Raw genomic sequence first — 18,525 nt, 5'->3', positions numbered from 1 at the left:
CTGTCGAGCCCAGAACATGCGGTCCCTCACTTTTGTCCCATGCTCAGAGTTGGTTTTATCAGAGGCCATCATAGGCCCCACCCTCCTAGATCAGATCATCTGTCTCTTTTCTTTACCCACGTTGTGCTGCCTGTTCCCCATCTCCTTGGATTTAATTCCTCGCCACACTGCCATTAGTTTCTATTCCTTTACATCCCCAGAGTCTCTCATATCCATTGTCTTTTCTTTTGGCTTCCCTTTTAGAGCCTGGGACAGGACTTTGAGAATGGGAAGGATGAAGGCTCTGGTATTGTTACCCGTCTTTGCACTGCTGGAAGATAGGACAGCACATTTTTCCTAAAAAGTGTTGCCTTCTTCTGTTTGAGGTGATTTCCCCAGGAGAACTTCATTTCTTCTGGGTATTTTTAGTAGAGACAGGGTTTTACCATGTAGGTAAGGCTGGTCTTGAACTCCTGATCTCAAGTGATCCACCTGCCTCGGCCTCCCAAAGTGCTAGGATTTCAGGTACGAGCCACCACGCCCAGCTATGTGGTCTACTATTGACCAAAATGTTGTTATGTGGTATATGACTGTATATATCCTGTTGGCTTCTCCAATACAGTATGTCTTATTATTTGTGACACATACTGGCCTGCCTTAATTTGCTGGAGGCTTCTTTTCAGGAATTGGTGAGGGGGGCGCGGAGCCAATGCTTTGTCATGTTCCCTGTCTGGCCAGTTCCTGTGCCTGGAGCTCCTGTCCAAGTCCTCCCTCCTTTTTCACAGATCCTTCCTGACTACTCTAGTCCACACAGATCTCACTGTTCTCTGAATTCTAAGTCAAGCAATTTGGTCTTTACTCAGATATGATATTAACTGAGCCATGTGTTAGTCCAACTCCCCTAACTTTTCGCTGTCAGGACTCTGTCTTATATCTGCTTAACAGCCTTCAGAGGTTCTGGCTCTATCATCCAGCAGGAGCTCCACAGATTCCTGCTACCTGATTGAAAAGGAAAAGACACAGAGACAGCTGTAGATGTGAGAAGGGAAGCTGAGTGTGAATGGAGGCCTAGGAAGAAGGAGGGCCCGAAAGAGCCTGCTGCCCTCACCTTCATCCAGCACTTCTCCATTAGGCCGCTGTTTCCAGAGTCTCGCACTTTGAGGTAGCAGTCCATGGCACGGCTGTACTCTCCAGCCTGCTCCCAGTGTTGAGCTTGTTCCACGAGTCCCTCCACACCCCTGTGGAGATTGGAGCACTGGGACTAGGCATGGGGGGGCAGTGTGCTCTGTCCTGTGCATGCCTCATGGCCCTCCCAGCCCTGCCACTGCTGCTGGACCTCTGGCCTCATACCTGGCCCCCTTCTTAGTAGCTTCCTGCTCATACTCTTCCTGCAGAGCCTCCAGCTGGCCGGGCTCATAGTCCTTGCAGATCCGCAGCGTGTCACTCCATAATCCAGCCTCCTGCTCAGATTTCCAGGTATCAAGACGGCAGAGGCAGGCAGGACAGCTTCCCACTGCCACACAGGTGCCCTGGCCCACGGACTCCTGGGTCCTTAGACCTCTCTTCTCCTTCCCCTTTCCTTTCTTTCCCTCTCCCCAGTACTAACCTCCCTGATCTTTCTTCATACCAGGGGTCAATGTGGCTCTCTGTGGGTTCTCAGACCCTCTCCCCCGCCCCTCATGGCCCTGAATCCAGTGCCCCACCTTATAATAACTGAAAGTCAGGCCTGATCTCTGGGCCCGGAGCAGAAGCCCTTCTACTTTCTGAAAGTCCTCCTCCTCCAAGGCCCTCTGAGCCTGTCCCACAAGCACCTCAGTGACACTGTCAGGGTCATGGGCCTTGGCCACACGCTGAGCTGCCTCCCAGTCCTGGTTATAGACAAACCTGCCCCCAAATGGGGACAGAGGAGAGAATGTGTATAGGACTAAGTCCCCAATTCTGGGAGACAAACAGCCATGTCACTGAGGGGTGTTAACACTGATTTGTTCTAGGTTTGAATGAAGGTCAAGATAATCATGAAAGATCCTGGGACTGGGACTGGGGAAACAGGATTAAGGAATGTATGGGGTAACTCACATGAGGACTGCTTCCTTGGGTTTACCAGCTCTGATGAATTCAGCTTCAGCCTCTTCCAATTTACCCTACAAGGAGAAGGACAGCCGTGTGTGATGGGAAGGAGACCGGCATCACAGGCAGCCCCGTGACTGGGGTCTACACACCAGGAAGCAGTGCACTAGGGGATGGAACAAGAGGGCTCTGCGGTCAGGGTCCAAATCACACCCATACCTCATCCTCCAGGTACATAGCGTATTTGAGTTGGATCTCGGGGTTTTGTGGTTGACAGCCAGCCGAGAGAGTTCAAAAGCAAATTCAAAGTTGCTGAAACAAAAGGTGCAGATAAAGTTTTCTTACTTCACACTTCCCTTCATAAAAGGAACAAGACAAAACAGAAAGGACAGGGTTGAGGGGAGAAAAAGTGACAGGTTTAAGGATAACAGACATGAAGTGACAGAAAAGCACAGAGATAAAAAGGAAGACAGGGAGGCAGCCCTGTGAAGACCACGTCACTGTCCGCATGGATCAAGAGACGTCTGGAAAAGCCTATGCCTTCCCTGAGGCCAGCTGCTCCTGAGGAAGGAGAATGGGCCTGCGAAGGGGAAGGGAGGGTGAGCCTCGAAGTCCTATGCTGACAGGGCCAGGAGGGCTCCTGGTGCTCACCACCTCCTCCTGAGCCCCAGCTACATTATCAGAAACACAGTCTGTCCAAAAAATGAGCAAGATCACCCTCAGCATTGGACTCCACGATTGGCATTTACAACAGTTGCTTAAGAAAAGTTCACTTTGCTCTTTCCGCCATCTTTCTGCGCCGCCGCAATGGTGCACATGAATGTCCTGGCTGATGCTCTCAAGAGCATCAGCAATGCCAGAAAGAGAAGCAAACACTAGGTTCTTATCAGGCTGTGCTCCAAAGTCATCATCCGGTTTGTAAGTGTGATGATGAAATATGGTTACATTGGGTGGATTTGAAATCACTGATGATTACAGAGCCAGGAAAATTGTTGTGAAACTCACAGGCAGGCTAAACAAGTGTGGAGTGATTAGCCCCAGATTCAACATGCAACTCAGATCTAGAAAAATGGCAGAATAATCTGCTCCCATCCTGCCAATTTGGTTTTTTTGTTGTTGAGATGGAGTCTCACTCAGTTGCCCAGGCTGGAGTGCAATGGCAGGATCTTGGCTTGCTGCAACCTCCAACTCCCAGGTTCAAGCGATTCCCATGCCTCAGCCTCCCAAGTAGCTGGGACTACAGGTGCCCGCCACCATGCCCAGCTAATTTTTGTATTTTTAGTAGAGATGGGGGTTTCACCAGATTGGCCAGGCTGGTCTCGAACTCTGGACCTCGTGATCCACTCACCTCAGCCTCCCAAAGTGCTGGGATTACAGGTGTGAGACACCGCGCCCGGCCACCAGTTTGGTTTTATTGTACTGACAACCTCAGCTGGCATCACGAACCATGAAGAAGCAAGACAACAACACATCGGAGGGAAAATGCAAGGATTCTTTTTCTGGAGATGTAATACATATTTACAAATAAAATACCTCATGAGCTCTGGTGCTTCCAAAAAAAAGAAGAGTTCACTTTGCATTTGAAGAATCACACTTCCACTACCCAGATGCAAGTGACTGGCTTAGTGCAGTCTGCAGTGCTAGCTTTACAATCTGTTCCCTCTCCACCCTTCTTAGAACGGCCAAAGAGTAAACACTGTTCTGAGCCCTAGGGAATAGGAGCAGTTAATTTATTCTTGCCACTCTATCATGTCCTTCCAAGGATCTTCCTTTACCACATTTCTTCATTCTTACCTCTGCTTCTGGAAATATTTTTCAGTTATACATCAATCTTCTTTATCTAGAGAGGGCCTCTGGCTGGGATGGGGCTTGTGGAGAGAATGTTTGGGGCCTCACCAATTGTCTGCAGCATGGTCAACAGAAGCTTCCAGGAGTCCCAGCTTGGTAAGCAGTCTAACTGCAGCTTCTCCTCCCAGGCTCTTTGCCCACAGATAGGCCACGTGTTTGTGGGCATTAGCCCCTCCTTGAGTCCTGGCCACCTGTAAAGCAAACTCACTCAATAATCCTCCAATACAGAGTTGCTCCCTTCTCATCTCTGACCTTGGCTTTGACAAGGATCCAGTAACTGTTCTAAGTTAACAGGGAGAGGCTGGGTGCAGTGGCTCATGCCTGTAATCCCAGCATTTTGGGAGGCAGAGGCAGGCCAATCACTTGAGGCCAGGGGTTCAAGACCAGCCTGGGCAACATGGTGAAAACCTGCCTCTATAAAAAAATTTAAAAATTAGCCAGGTGTGGTGTGCACACCTGTAGTCCCAGCTACACAGGAGGTTGAAGTGGGAGGATCCATTACTTAAGCCCAGCAGGTCAAGGCTGCAGTGAGCTGTAATTGCATCACTGCACTCCAGCCTGGGTGACAGTGACACCCTGTCTGAAAAAAAAAAAGAAAAAAGAAAAAAAAATGTGGGAAAAAATGATGCATGTATCCCTTAGTGTGGCCTGAATTCCTTACCCCATAGGCCTCTTCCCAAAGCCCACTGGCTCGGTACATGTTCACTGTTGCCTTCCATTCCTGGGCCTCGAGGTAGTGGTACTCGGCCTCCTGTAGTCGGCCTTCAGCCTCCAGCTCCTGCAGGAAGGTGAGTCAAGATGGAAGGATGGGAAGGTGGAGCCTGGTTGGGGAAGAGATAGGTAGAGCCAGGAGAAGGGCTCACCTTGCCCAGATGTAGGTGTGTGTCATTGAGATCTGGATGGTGCTTCCCAACCAGGCGGATCATGTCATCATACAGCTTGTGCTTTTTGTACATGGTGATGGCAAGATTAGGCTCTTCTACTGTCACATAGAGCCTGGGGAAGGGAGATACACCTAGGGCCTCCTAGACCCAGATCCCTGCCGTCTCTGCCTTCTGGGCAGAGGGTACACATCCTGAGACCCCATCCCTCCTCCCAGCAATGAAATCTCATCTATCCCTACACCTCCTCTGAGGCCACGGCTCACCTTTCAGCCTCACGGTACTTGCCCTGCTTCCCCATTTCCTGGGCCTGGGTGATGTACAGCACTGACACATCTTCTGGTCTCATGCATTTCATTGCCAGCTGTGGAGGCACAGAGGAAGGGTAGCCTCAGGTCCAATTCCCCAGGGAAGCAGGCCTTCAAGGGAACCTGTTTTTTAGGAACTCTGAACTCTCCCAACAATCACAGAAGTTTGGTTATTGCCACTCTACTAGTCAGGTCGGGGAATTCCAAGTCCATAAGGAGCAGAGGAAGAACTATATTCTGCTAAGGTGGGAGGGTCTGCAATGCCTTGTGCTGGGACATACACTCCCATTGCCACTGTAACCACTGGGCTCTGAAGTGTAGGGCAAGAACAAAGACATCATTGTGACCAGAGCCCTCAGGAGTGGTAGTTCAGATTCTGCAGCTCCCGAGCCCATCTGTTCCTTCAAGAATGATAGACAGGTCTGGAAACAAGGGCCTCCCTTCATCCCTTCCTTTCTCTGTGGCTAGGGATCAAAGTGGCTCAGACTGTTTTTTGATACTTTTTGTCAGCTTTCAGGGAGCCAAGCAAAGAGGAGAAACAGACCCAGCAATGAGGCCACACTGCCACTAAGGCAGAGTTCTCTTATCATGAACTCCACCCATCTCTACCTTGTGGGCCTGTTCCCAATAGCCAGCCTGGGTGTTCACATCTACGGCGTCTTTTGTCCAGTCTCCCTTAGTATAGAGCTCCTCAGCAATCTGTAGTTGATGAGAGGTAGACACAAAAGGTCAGAGCAACAGACTTAAAGTAGCTTCAACAAGGAAAGAACAAACCTCAGCTGAGATGGTAGAAGGCCTGTGATATGACCTTATAGTAATAGAGAAGAAAAGATGAGTATGGGTGTCTCACACAGTCTACCATTTAAAAAGAAAGGCCAGCCCCAAACAGTACGAGGACAATACAGTGGAATTCAAAAGGGCCTCACGTTTCTGCAATGCAAAGCAATTTTATATTGTAACTATGTTAGAGTTATTCATGAAGAATCACTCGTGCTGGCTGGAACAGAGCTAGAGACTCACTTTATATATCTGGGGTGAAGGGAGGTATCTGTGTCACGCTGGAATGAAATTGGGAAAGTAAACTGTTCTTTTCTCATTCAAGGTGGTGATGCTGTTTGGGGCCCAGAAAGAAGGATCAGGTGAACTGGCCTCCACTTCCTGTTTCAGGTTCTCTCACTGTTATCCTCTACTGCACCTCATGCTGCGGAAAGGACTCTCCCTCACCTCATACTCCTGCAGAGATGTGTTGGGCCACGAGAGGACAGTATTTGGACGCGGTGTTCCGGTCCTGTAGATCTAATATATAAATTGCCTTCTTCCACTGGCGGGCACCCAGGGTGGCCTCAAATTGTCTTAATGGAGCACATGGCAAAGTTGGGAACGATATAAATATGTAGGCTGAAAGATGAAGATGAACGGAGGTAAAGGGACCCCTTAAGCACACTTCCCCCTACATTTTGAGATCTCTTCTTTTCGGCCTTGGTGTCCTTACTGGCTCCACTGCCCCTCACTTCACACCCAAATGTCCTTTACACTCCCATACTCCCATACCTGGCTTCGATGTAGTGATTAATGGCTGCATCAAGCTGCTTCTGCTGCACCAGGTGGTCCCCCCATGCCTCCTCTAGTTTCACCACCTCCCCTGGGAAGGCCAATCGAGCCAGCTCTACCGCTGCCAGGGAGAGAAAAGGTGCTCAGCCCAGACTTCCATGGATGGACCTCAGGAAAAAGGTAGGACAGGGAGATGAAGCACGGAGTGAGAAGGGGAAGAATGGAGAACTGGAGCCAGGCAACCTGAACACACGCACCAAGAGGTGCTGGGGAGACGGATGGGCAAGGGTCCATAACAGTAAAGGATGGCTTATAGGGGGCTAGTACCTTTCATGAACGCATTCCCTTTACGGTAGCACTCCAGGGCCTGCTGTGGATTGTGAATCTTCTCAAAGAGATCACCTGCCTGTTAACACATACCCCATTACTATGGTACCCCTACAACGCAAAGAATCCAGTATTAGCTCCAAAAACAAGGGAACACCAGCAGTCAGGAAGCACTCTGTGCCCTGAGACTCCTCTGGGCGAGAGAAGGGTCCTGAGCTCTGGAGATAAGGGCTAGGAAGAGGAAGTGAGCACACCCTTTCGTAGAGTTCCCCCTTGATAAGGGCTGCAGTGATGTGTTCTACCAGCTCTGTGTTGGCTAGCAGTTCCTCTCGGGACAGCACCAACCGAGCAGCTTTGGCAGGGAGCCCATCTTTGAGGTAGAGGCTGAAGGCTGCTAGCCCATCTCCTTGGCTCTCCTGTAGTTCACCTGCTCGCTCCTCCTGCTGTGTGTCCACCAGCCACTGGTAATAACTCCAGCATAGATTCTCCAGGGCTGGGTGAGAACTAGGAATCACAGCCCTTCCTACCCTTGTGCCTCCCACGCTTCTCCAATCCCTCTGTAACAAGGGAAATCCTCCTGGGTGAGCAGTATCCTAACTCCTCATCACATCAAGTCCAAGCCCCAACCCTGTTCTGGTTTCTATGGCCTCCTTGACAAAAGAAGGTTTTGAAATTGGCAGAACCAAATTCTGAACAACTGTGGAGAAGACAAAATAGATACCTTGGCTTGAGCCACAACGATACACTCATCCGAACGGTGTAGCTCCTGGTACATGCCCATGGCCTCCTCCACAGCATTTGAGGGGAAACAGGCAGAGCAGAGAGGATGACAGAAGGATTTGAGGATCAGAAAGCAGCAAGTTCTCCTCAGCCTGGCTAAGATGGCAGCACATGAGGACCAAAAACCTTACCTTTTAACTACTATACCAGCGAAAATATTGGGAAACTAAAAAAAAGCTTAAGCTTCAGGGCTCCTTATTTGCACAAGCCCTTTCCAAAGCAACTGTTCTTTGTTTTTGAGATGTAGTCTTGCTCTGTCGCCCAGGCTGGAAGGCAGGGGTGCGATCTCAGCTCACTGCAGCCTCCGCTTCCTAGGCTCAAGCGATTCTTCCGCCTCAGCCTCCCAAGTAGCTGGGATTACATACAGGCGTGTGCCACCAAAGCTGGCTAATTTTTTTTTGTATTTTTAGTAGAGACGGGGTTTCATCATGTTGGCCAGGTTGGTCTTAAACTCCTGCCCTCATGTGATCCACCTGCCTCAGACTCCCAACGTGCTGGGATTACTGGCGTGAGCCACCACGCCCAGCCTAAGGCAACTGTTCTTAAAGAGAGTTCCTCAAATTGTGTAAGTTTCCAGCCACAAACAAAACGTGGATCGAACCCTATGCACAAGAATTGCAAAGACAGGCTCCGGACTGGAGGGGAGGAAGCAGACTGCTTATGAAAGAAAGAAGTAATCAAAGGCCCAAGAAGGAAGTTTGTCTAGAAAAGTAAGGACTAACACAAGAGGAGGAAATAAAGGAAGGGGTGAAATTAACTATGTAAATCTCTCTGAAAGCTTTCCCCAAACATTTGGAAGCCTCGCTCACCAGCACACTTTCCTCCCTTGAGTTTGCTCCCCCTTTTCCGTCTTTTTCCCTCATATCCCCCCTGCATCCTGTCCCTCTTTTGCTATTACCTGTTCCAAAAAGATCATTTCAGCCAGTTTGTGGTTCTTTTCCAGCACTGCTAAACATGCTCAGACCTGATAAAAGTCTGTCCCTTCTCCACCCTGTGGGGAAAAAGGAGGTTCTGGTTTTTCTGTAGTTGCTGCTGTTCTGTCTGTGAGGGCTGAGATTAGAAGGCCAGATGGATGTAGAAAATAAAAGACCTTATGAATCAACAGGAAGTTAGAAACAAAAAATAAGAAAGAAAATATTTGGGAAGGTAAAACACTTCATGGAGCTTAAAGGTTTGAGGTTTAGCGATTCTGAAATGGTCTGACTGGTGGGTAGAGGTGGGGTGGGCAGGGTAAAGGAAACTAGGGATGGCTGGAAAGCTAGGAATCATAGGGCTGAATACTACGAGAAATCAGTTTGGGAGATGGAATGAATCAGGAGCATAATACTTGCATATTCCCGGGATACTTGATCTGCAATCTCATTGGTCTCATGCAGGAATTGAGCTTTTGCTACTTGGCCCAAAGCAGAAAAGCACCTACGGCATGGAAGCAAAGACATTAATATTATTACAGAATCGTCATTAATTCATTGGTTCAGCAAATACAAATTGATGTGCATCTATGATGTGCCAGGCAGTGTGCTTGTCACTGGAGACACATAGGAGAAAAGGGATGATGAGGGCTTTGCTCTCAAAGAACGTGCATTCTAGTGGAGACAAATAATTAGTAAAAGTGGAGATAATAAAAAATAAAATCATGTAATATTATAGATCAAGCTTGTTCAACCCATGGCCCGAGGTGGCTTTGAATGTGGCCCAACACAAATTCATAAACCTCATGAGATTTTTTTTTATTCTTTCTTTTCTTTTTTTTAAGCTCATCAGCTATCATTAGTGTTAGTGTATTTTATGTGTGGCCCAAGATGATAATTCTTCCAGTGTGGGCCAGGGAAGCCAAAAGATTGGACGCCCCTGTTATAGTGACTGAACGGGCCACTTTAGTTAGTAGTTGGAGAAGGTCTCCCTGATGAACTGATCTGAGCTGAAACCTGAATACAAGAAAAAGCCAGTCATGGTAGGATGGGCAAAAGTCATTCCTGAGAGGGAACAGCTAGTGTAAAGGCCCTATTATAGCAGCTATGAGCTTGGCACGCTCACAGATCCTGAAGGAGGCCAGTGTGGTTGGAGACTAATGGGCAAGTAGGGGACTGGCATGAGAAGGAAGCAGAGGCCAAAATCCTTCATGGCTAAGGCCACACAAGGAGTTTGGTTTTTATACCAAGTAAAAGAGTAAGCTATTGGAAGGTTCCAGTCATGAAAAAGACACAATCTATGTTTAAAAAAATTACCTCAGCTGCTCTGAAATGAACAGATGGTAGGGGTACAAGAAACAGTAAGACTAATTAAGAGGCTGTGCAATATTGCAGGTGGGTGAGGGCAGTGGTCTGCACTAGGATGGAGACATCAGGATGTGTTTCGAAGAAAGTCCTTAGGACTTGCTGATAATCTATCTACATGTGGGAAGTATGGGGAAAATGGGATCAAGGATGATTCCCACCTGGCAGCAGGTGACATTTATTGAGCACTTTGCACAGATTCTCTCATCACTCCTTCTCTACCAATATCCTTACCATCTTCTTTATCATCATATGAGGCAAACACTATTATTATCCCTATTCTACACTGAGGAAATAAAGAAGCCAAGGTGTGGACAGTCAAATAATCTCTCTAAGGTTATACAAGTTGGTAACTGGAACCAAGATTTGAACTCAAGGAGTCTGGAGCCCCAAGTTTGTCCTATTAACTACACTGCTATACTAAACCTGGATTATACACATATGCATGGGTTGAAGGGTATGATTAGTAAAACATGTTAAGGGGAACCTAGTTACAAGAAGGGGCAGTAAAAACAGCAGAAAATATACTCTTGTTTTTTGACTTTTTTTCTTTTTGAGATAAGGTCTCACTCTGTCACCCGGGCTAGAGTGCAGTGATATGACCTCAGCTCACTGCAACCTTTGCCTCCCAGGTTCAAGCGATTCCTGTGCCTCAGCCTGCTGAGTAGCTGAGACCACAGGTGCGCACCACCCTGCCCGGCTAATTTTTATATTTTTAGTAGAGTTGGGGTTTCGCCATGTTGGCCAGTCTGGTCTCAAACTCCTGGATCAAGCGATCCCCCTGCCTCGGCCTCTTAAAGTGCTAGGATTACAGGCATGAGCCACTGTGCCTGGCCAAGACATACCCTTATAATCGAGGATGGGAGAGTGTTTGGAATATTGTAATGCAGAAAGGCTCTATGTTATTTGCTGGCAGTGGGAAGGGAAGCAGTGCCTTAACACTGGGTTGGAGCGGCCCACAGGGAAAACATGCATGTGGTCATCCCTCCTAGCTGCCTGGACCTCTGTTCTACACCTCACCTCTCCGCAATGTGTAGTTGCCTTGCCTCTAGTGCCAGTTTACTCAAGGTTTTCCACATTGCCTCTGTTTCTGGGGTCATTTCCAGAGTCTCTAAGAAAGCTGTTGCCCTGGAAAGGTAAGGAAGCAAAGCAAAAGGAATGAGGGATGAGTCAGGAAGACGCAGCAGAAGACTGATGATGGGGCAAGGGAAACGGGAAGGGCCATTTTTGTCTCATCTCCTCCCAGGATCACTGGATCCTTAACAGTTTTGGCCAGTTTTACACCCCACCCCAGGTCCTCCCCTCTCAGAATCAGACTCTCCCACCACCTCACTGGCTATTGGCCAGCCTCTCACCGGGTGTAATTGCCATCATCAATGGCTGTTCCAAACTCGATGAGGCCTTCATCCAGTGTGTAGGCAACAGCAGTCACACCTTCCATCACCATCACCTCGGTCTTTCCCCCGCCCCGCTCCAGACCTATAACATCACCCTGTAAAAGGTCATCCCCCAATTTCAGCTTAGTTTCCACTGAATTGGGGTCATCCCACCCCAATTTCAGCTTAGTTTCCACTGAATCAATTGTAGAACAGACCCACCCTCATCCAACCCAGTGCTCAAGAGTCACAGCAGACCTGATTTTCCTAACATTTTAGTCTCTCTCAAGCATAAAAAAAATACTTTATTTGTAGCGATATCCTTGGGTTAAAGTATAGTCCTAACCGTGACAGCACCAATTCCTAGAGGTACAAAGTGTGGCATCCACTTCTGCTTCCAGCAGTACCATAAGAGTAGATATTCTTAAGGGTTCTCTTGTTAAAATACAACTTGAACCTGGACATGCTTTTTAATGCATTGCTTGGGCTTACTTGAAGAAATCACTAAGGATGTTCCCTACCCATATCCTACCCTTCTCTCTCAAAAAAAGACAGAAAGAAAAAGGTCAATAAGCGAAATCCTGAGCAAGAAAAACAGGAAAGTGAGCAAATGGGAAAAGTACAGTTGTCCTGAATGCAAACGGAGTGTCAGGAGAATAAACCTCAGGCCCTCCAGCAGGATGGGGAGGCTGAATTTGAGAATCCTTAACTAAACCTGGGACCCACTCTTTAGTAAAGGCAACAAAAGTAATGGTCACAGATCATTAATATGCCTGCTGCCTGCAGAAGAAAGACCGAATCATCACTGGAGGAGAACATATCCATCTTAGGCCCTCAGGATTCCAAAAGAATACATTCAAAGTAACTTGAGCTCACAATTAAAAAAAAAAAAATACAAGGAAACAAACCACTAGGAAAGAATAAGTAATAACTATAAACAACAATTTTAGACCTTCAAGAATCTCTGATATTAAAAATAACAGTTAAAGGCTGGGCTTGGTGGCTCATACCTGTAATCCCAGCACTTTGCGAGACCAAGGTGGGAGGATCACCTGAGCTCAGGAGTTCAAGACCAGCCTGGGCAACAAAACGAGACCTCATCTCTACTGAAGAAAAAAAAAAAAAAAATAGGGAATTAGCCAGGTGTGGTTGCATGTACTGGTAGTCCCAGCTGCTCAGGAGGCTGAGGTGAGAGGATCATTTGAGCCCAGGAGTTTGAGCCTGCAGTGAGCTGTGATCATGCCACTGCACAGCCTGGATGACAGAGTGAGACCCTGTTTTTTGTTTTGTTTTGTTTTAAAAAGCCTAGTTATGGAATGTAAAATGATTATTTATGAAATACCTAAATATCTTAAAAGATGAAATGAAAAATTAAGCAATGAATAAGAAATCCATATGGCCTGACAGACTGGAGAAATCAAATAAAGAAAAATTTAATGTTTGAGGTAAAAAACTCAATGAACAATTTAAATAGCAGATTAGACAATGATGAAAAGCAAATCAATGAATCAAAACAGATCTAAAGAAATTACCCAGAGGCCAGATGCAGTGGCTCATGGCTGTAATCCCAGTACTTTGGGAGGCTGAGGCGGGAAGATTGCTTGAGCCCAGGAGTTTTGGACCAGCCTGGGAAACATACTGAGAATATATATTTACAGAAAATTGGGCTGGATAAAAAAGCTGGGCGTGGTATCATACACCTGTAGTCCCAGATACTCGGGAGGCTGAGATAGGAGGATCGCTTGAGCCCGGGAGGTCGAGGCTACAGTGAACTAAGATCATGCCACTGCATTCCAGCATGGGACAACAGAGTGAGACCCTGTCTCCAAAAAAAAGAAAAAAATAATTATCCAGAATAGAGCATGGAGCAGGAAGAAAGAAAGTATGAAAGGGAAGTTAAAAATGTAAAACAAGAAATCTAACATTTGCCTAACTAGAGTTCTGATGAAGAGCCTAGAGAATGGCTGAAGCAATGTTCAAAGAGATAATGACTAAGAAACTTCCAGGAGTGATGAAAATATGTGTATTCATAAACACAGGAGCACAATCTATACTAAGCAGTATAAATGTGAAAATTTTATATCTAGACGCATCGTAGTGAAACTTCAAAACACCTGAGAAAAACAGAATTTTTTTTTTTTCTGAGACAGGGTCTCAGTCTTTCACTCAGGCTGGAGCGCAGTGGTACAACTTTGGCTTACTGCAACCTCTGCCTTCCATGTTCAAGTGATTCTCATGCCTCAGCCTCCTGAGTACGTGGGATTACAGACGCGTGCCACCACACTTGGCAAATTTTTGTCATTTTTAGTAGAGACAGGGTTTCTTCATGTTGGCCAGGCTGGTCTCAAACTCCTAGCCTCAAGTGATCCACCCGTATCAGCCTTCCAAAGTGCTGGAATTACAGGCATAAGCCACTGTGCCCAGGCCTAAAAAAGAAGACTTTAAAAGAAACCAAAGAAAAAAAACAGATCAGCTGTACAGAAATGGCCGCTGTTAAATTTCTCACAACAGCAATGGAAGTCAATTAATGAGACAAGATTTACAAATTAAGAAAAATTAACTGTCAATCTAGAACTGGGTACTGAGTCCAAGCATCTTTTTAGAATAAAGGATAAATAAAAACATTTTCAGATAATCAAAAACTGAGAATTTACCATCTTTCACTGAAGAAACTTCTAAGTAAGACTGGCGCGGTGGCTCATGTCTGTACTCCCAGCACTTTGGGAGACTAAGTAGGGGTGGATCACTTGAGGTCAGGAGTTTGAGACCAGCCTGGCCAACATGATGAAACCCATCTCTATTAAAAGTACAAAAATTAGCCAGGGGTGGTGGCACATGCCTGTAATCCCCACTACTTGGGACGCTGAGGTGGGAGAACCACTTTAACCTAGGAGGTAGAGGTTGCAATGAGCCAAGATCGTGCCACTGCACTCCAGCCTGGGCAACAGAGCAAGACCCTGTCTCAAAAAACAGAAACAAAAAACTTCTCAGTAATATTCTCCAAGAAGAGGAAAAGTCATTCCAGAGGGAAGATTGGCATTGCAAAAAGAAAAGGTAAACAAAGGAACTGGTACCATGATGGTAAATCGAAATGAATTCTGTCTTATAAAATAACCAGGCAGGGCTCAGTGGCTCATGCTTGTAATCCCAGCACTATGGGAGGCCAAGGCAGGTGGATCACCTAAGGTCAGGTGTTCAAGACCAGCCTGGCCAACATGGCAAAACCCCGTCTCTAATAAAAATACAAAAATTGGTCAGGCATAGTGGTGGGCACCTGTAACACCAGCTACTTGGGAGGCTGAGGCAGGAAAATCCCTTGAACCTGGAAAGCAGAGGTTGCAGTGAGCCTAGATCACGCCACTGCACCCCGGCCTTGGTGACAGAGAGACTCCGTCTCAAATAAAATAAAATAATCATGCCTACCTTTGGGGACAAAGGATTAGAACCAAAATACTGGTAAACAATGATACAGGGAAAGAGATGAAAGTTAAAGTCTTGCACGTGCACATGAATGTTCACTGCAGCACTGTTTACAATAGCAAAGACCTGGAACCAACCCAAATGCCCATCGACGATAGACTGGATAGGGAAAATGTGGCACATATACACCATGGTATATTATGTAGCCATCAAAAATGATGAGTTTGTGTCCTTTGTAGGGACATGGATGAACCTGGAAACCATCATTCTCAGCAAACTGACAGAAGAGCAGAAGATGAAACACTGCATGTTCTCACTCATAGGCAGGTGTTGAACAAGGAGAACACATGGACACAGGGAGGGGAGCACTACTCACTGGGGTCAGTTGGGGGGAAATAGGGGAGGGACGGAGGGTGGTGGGGAGTAGGGGAGAGATGCCAGATGTAGGTGATGGGGAGGAAGGCAGCAAATCACACTGCCACGTGTGTACCTATGCAACAATCTTACATGTTCTTCACATGTACCCCAAAACCTAAAATGCAATAAAATAAATAAATGGAAAAAAAAAAAAAAGAAAGTTAAAGTCTTGGCTGGGTGTAGTGGCTCACGTCTGTAATGCCAGCACTTTGGGAGGCTGAGGTGGGGGGATCACAAAGTCAGGGGTTCGAGACCAGCCTGGCCAACATGGTGAAACCCTGTCTCTACTTAAAAATACAAAAATTAGCCGGGTGTGGTGGCGTGTACGTGTAATTCCAGCTATTCAGGAGGCTGAGGGAGAAGAATTGCTTGAACCCAGGAGGCGGAGGTTGCGGTGAGCCGACAGCGCGCCATTGCACTCCAGCCTGGGTGACAGAGCGAGACTCCATCTCAAAAACAAACAAACAAACAAAAAAATCTGCAATGCAAATAACCACCAAAGTCTATACAAGCATATGCAAAGAACTCCTTCAAATCAATAAGGAAGACACACTCTGATTTTAAAAATGGGTAAGAGATAGGAACTAGCAATATAAATGTTCAATGAATATTACATGTGAAATTAATATAATGAGATACAATTTTATGTATATCATGTTTAAGCCAAATTATGAACTCAGGCAATTTCAAGTATTACAGAGGATGTCAGACAATAGAAACTCTAACTGCTGGTGGGAATATAAATTGGTAGAACTTCTTTGGAGAAAAGTGTTTTGGAAATATTTAGTGAAGTTGAAGACACAGCTCCTCTATGATTTAGCAATTCCATTCTAGATATGGAGCTTGGAGAACTGAATCACTGTAAGAGTGAAAAGTCAGCAACTTAAATGCCTATCAATAAGAGAGAAGATATAAAATGATTCAAGGTAAATATAACAAAATGTCAGGATTTGACAGAACTGGGTATGGATAAACAAGTGATACTATCATTTTTTAAAAAATTGATTTTAAGTGGAAAGCTTCATAAATTTGTGTGTCATTCTTGCACAGGGCCATGCTAATCTTCTCTTTATCATTCCAATTTTAATATATGTGCTGCCAGAGCAAGCAAAATATCATTATTATTAATAGCTAACACTTATTAAGTGCTTACTATATTCCAGGCATAAGAAGTGTATGTCATATGAAGTAGGCACTATTTTTATCCCTACTTTGTAGATGAGGAAATTGGGACATAGAAAGATGAAGTAACTTCCTAGGATCACACAGGTAGAGAAGCGGGATGGTATGACTCCAGAGCCCTATTCTTTTTTTTTTCTTTTTTTAAAAATAGAGACAAGGTCTCACCATGTTGCCTAGGCTTGTCGCAAACTCCTGAGCTCAAGCAATCCGCCCGCCTCAGCCTTCCGAAGTGCTGGGATTACAGGCATGAGCCACTGTGCCTGGCCCAGAGCCCCATTTTCAACAGCTACATTGTATAGGTAATGCTATTCTTCATATTATATTTATGCTTGAAACATTTCACAATACAAATATTAACATATAAGATTTATAAATGTGAATATTTGTGAAATGCAAATAAAGTTTCTATCATTATTAGTTACTAATGATAAACCATACAAAAAATAAGACCTCTTCCAGTTCTAACAGTTTATGATTCTATGAAATCTAAACAGGAAAATTCATAAATTTAATGTGACTTCTCTACCACTCACAATTTGCTAACCCTAAGATATATGTCTAGAGAACATGAATAATTATATAGACGTTTGGGGTTTTTTTGTTGCTTTCTTTTTGTTTTAAGAGACAGGGCCTTACTCCATCATCTAGGCTGGAGTGCAGTGGCACAATCATAGCTCACTACATCCTTGAACTACTGGGCTCAAATGATCCTCCTGCCTTGTCCTTCCAAAGTGCTGGGATTACAAGTATGAGCAACTGCGCCTGGCCTGCACCTTTGTGTTTATATCTAGATATCTAGGTATAGATGTATACTTATCAACTTAAACATTTCATATATCCACTGTATGTGTGGGGTTACTATTTACCTGATGCTTCTCAGATTCCTGCATTCCCAGCTGAATACAATCCTGTGGTATAAAAGTGTGATATAAACATCTATTTTGTTATTAAAATTATGAGAGAGTCTCACTCACCTATAGCAACAGTCTTAATACCAACAAAATAAGTCAATTTCTTATGATCTTCTGTTCCTTGCTGACGCTGCTCCATAATACGAACACTGAAACATGAAGGGTGAGGTAAGGCAAAATGGGCTTAGGTAGTTGGGATGTTTATTAAAGGCTCTGAAGTACCACATGGGATGAAGTTTTATTTATTTATTTGGTTGCCCCAGCTGGAGGGCAGTGGTGTGATCACGGCTCACTACAGCCGTGATCTTGACTTCCCAGGCTCCAGGTGTTTCTCCCACCTCAGCCTCCTCAGTAGCTGGGACTACAGGTGTGTGCCAACATGCCTGAATAATTTTTTGTATTTTTAGTAGAGAGGGGGTTTCACCATGTTGCCCAGGCTGATCTTGAACTCCTGGACTCAAGTAACCTGCTTGCCTCAGCCTTCCAAAGTTCTGGGATCATAGGCATGAGCCACCATGCCTGGCTGAAGCTTTTAGATTAACTGGAGGATACAGAACTTAGGAGTCCAAAAGGAATTTTTTGGGTTTCAGGGATTCAGAAAATCTTGTGAGGTTACCTGAGGAGGTGGGGGTTCATGAATTCAGTGCATACATAACCCAAGGTGTCGTTATTTCCATAGTCCACCAGGGTTAGCTCTCTGGCATTGAAGATCATACATACCTGGGAAAAATGGAGTTGTTCTATGGTGGAAAGGCTACATGAAGAAAAACAGATGTGCGAGGTGTACTGTCAGTTCAAGGTGACTCCCACTTTTCTCCTTGTTCTCCTACCCTGCCAATTTCATTCTCCCTGTTTCTTTATCTGCTGTTTCCCTATCCCTTGCAACTTGCCATCTTTATGACACAGAAGCTAGAAGGAGGCTTATGGAGATGGTGATAGTGAAGCAAGCTCTACTCACATTCTCATTTTCAAAGGAATACTTCTCATTGCCACCAGATCCCTGCCAGGCTATCTGTAAAGGAGAAGACTTAAGAAGCAATGTGGATAATTACCCAAGACAACGCCAAAAGAATGACAGGTTGGGAAGCAGAAGGACCATATTTAGGGAGGCTTTGGCACTACACAAAAGCGGTGCTGTATCAGAATTTGCTCTGGTCCCTGAGAGGAACCAGAGAGATGTTTCTGAGAGATGGCATCAAAAC

General features: G+C 45.7%; 1 protein-coding gene and 1 non-coding gene across 2 annotated transcripts; both read right to left on the bottom strand.

Annotated features, from left to right (window-relative positions):
• Positions 1 to 823: 823 nt before the first annotated feature.
• Positions 824 to 17,462, bottom strand: LOC108301627 (intraflagellar transport protein 172 homolog). Its single transcript, XM_017524755.2, is given in 22 exon segments — positions 824 to 1,217; positions 1,330 to 1,439; positions 1,683 to 1,863; positions 2,056 to 2,120; positions 2,266 to 2,309; positions 2,312 to 2,358; positions 3,943 to 4,085; positions 4,556 to 4,672; positions 4,758 to 4,890; positions 5,042 to 5,139; positions 5,693 to 5,782; positions 6,308 to 6,326; positions 6,328 to 6,435; positions 6,617 to 6,755; positions 6,962 to 7,040; positions 7,216 to 7,465; positions 7,672 to 7,761; positions 8,641 to 8,732; positions 9,073 to 9,157; positions 11,038 to 11,145; positions 11,373 to 11,589; positions 17,387 to 17,462. Coding segments are annotated over 22 exon segments (2,601 nt in total). The 3' UTR covers positions 824 to 907.
• On the bottom strand, positions 16,236 to 16,337 carry LOC119471039. The gene has a single exon (XR_005200029.1). It is a non-coding gene; the product is annotated as a U6 spliceosomal RNA (small nuclear RNA).
• Positions 17,463 to 18,525: the final 1,063 nt, after the last annotated feature.

The sequence above is a fragment of the Cebus imitator genome, unplaced genomic scaffold, assembly GCF_001604975.1.
Source record: "Cebus imitator isolate Cc_AM_T3 unplaced genomic scaffold, Cebus_imitator-1.0 Scaffold1, whole genome shotgun sequence".
NCBI classification, from domain to species: domain Eukaryota; kingdom Metazoa; phylum Chordata; class Mammalia; order Primates; family Cebidae; genus Cebus; species Cebus imitator.
The sequence above is the reverse complement of the archived record's forward strand: the minus strand, read 5'-3'. Positions and strand labels throughout refer to the sequence as shown.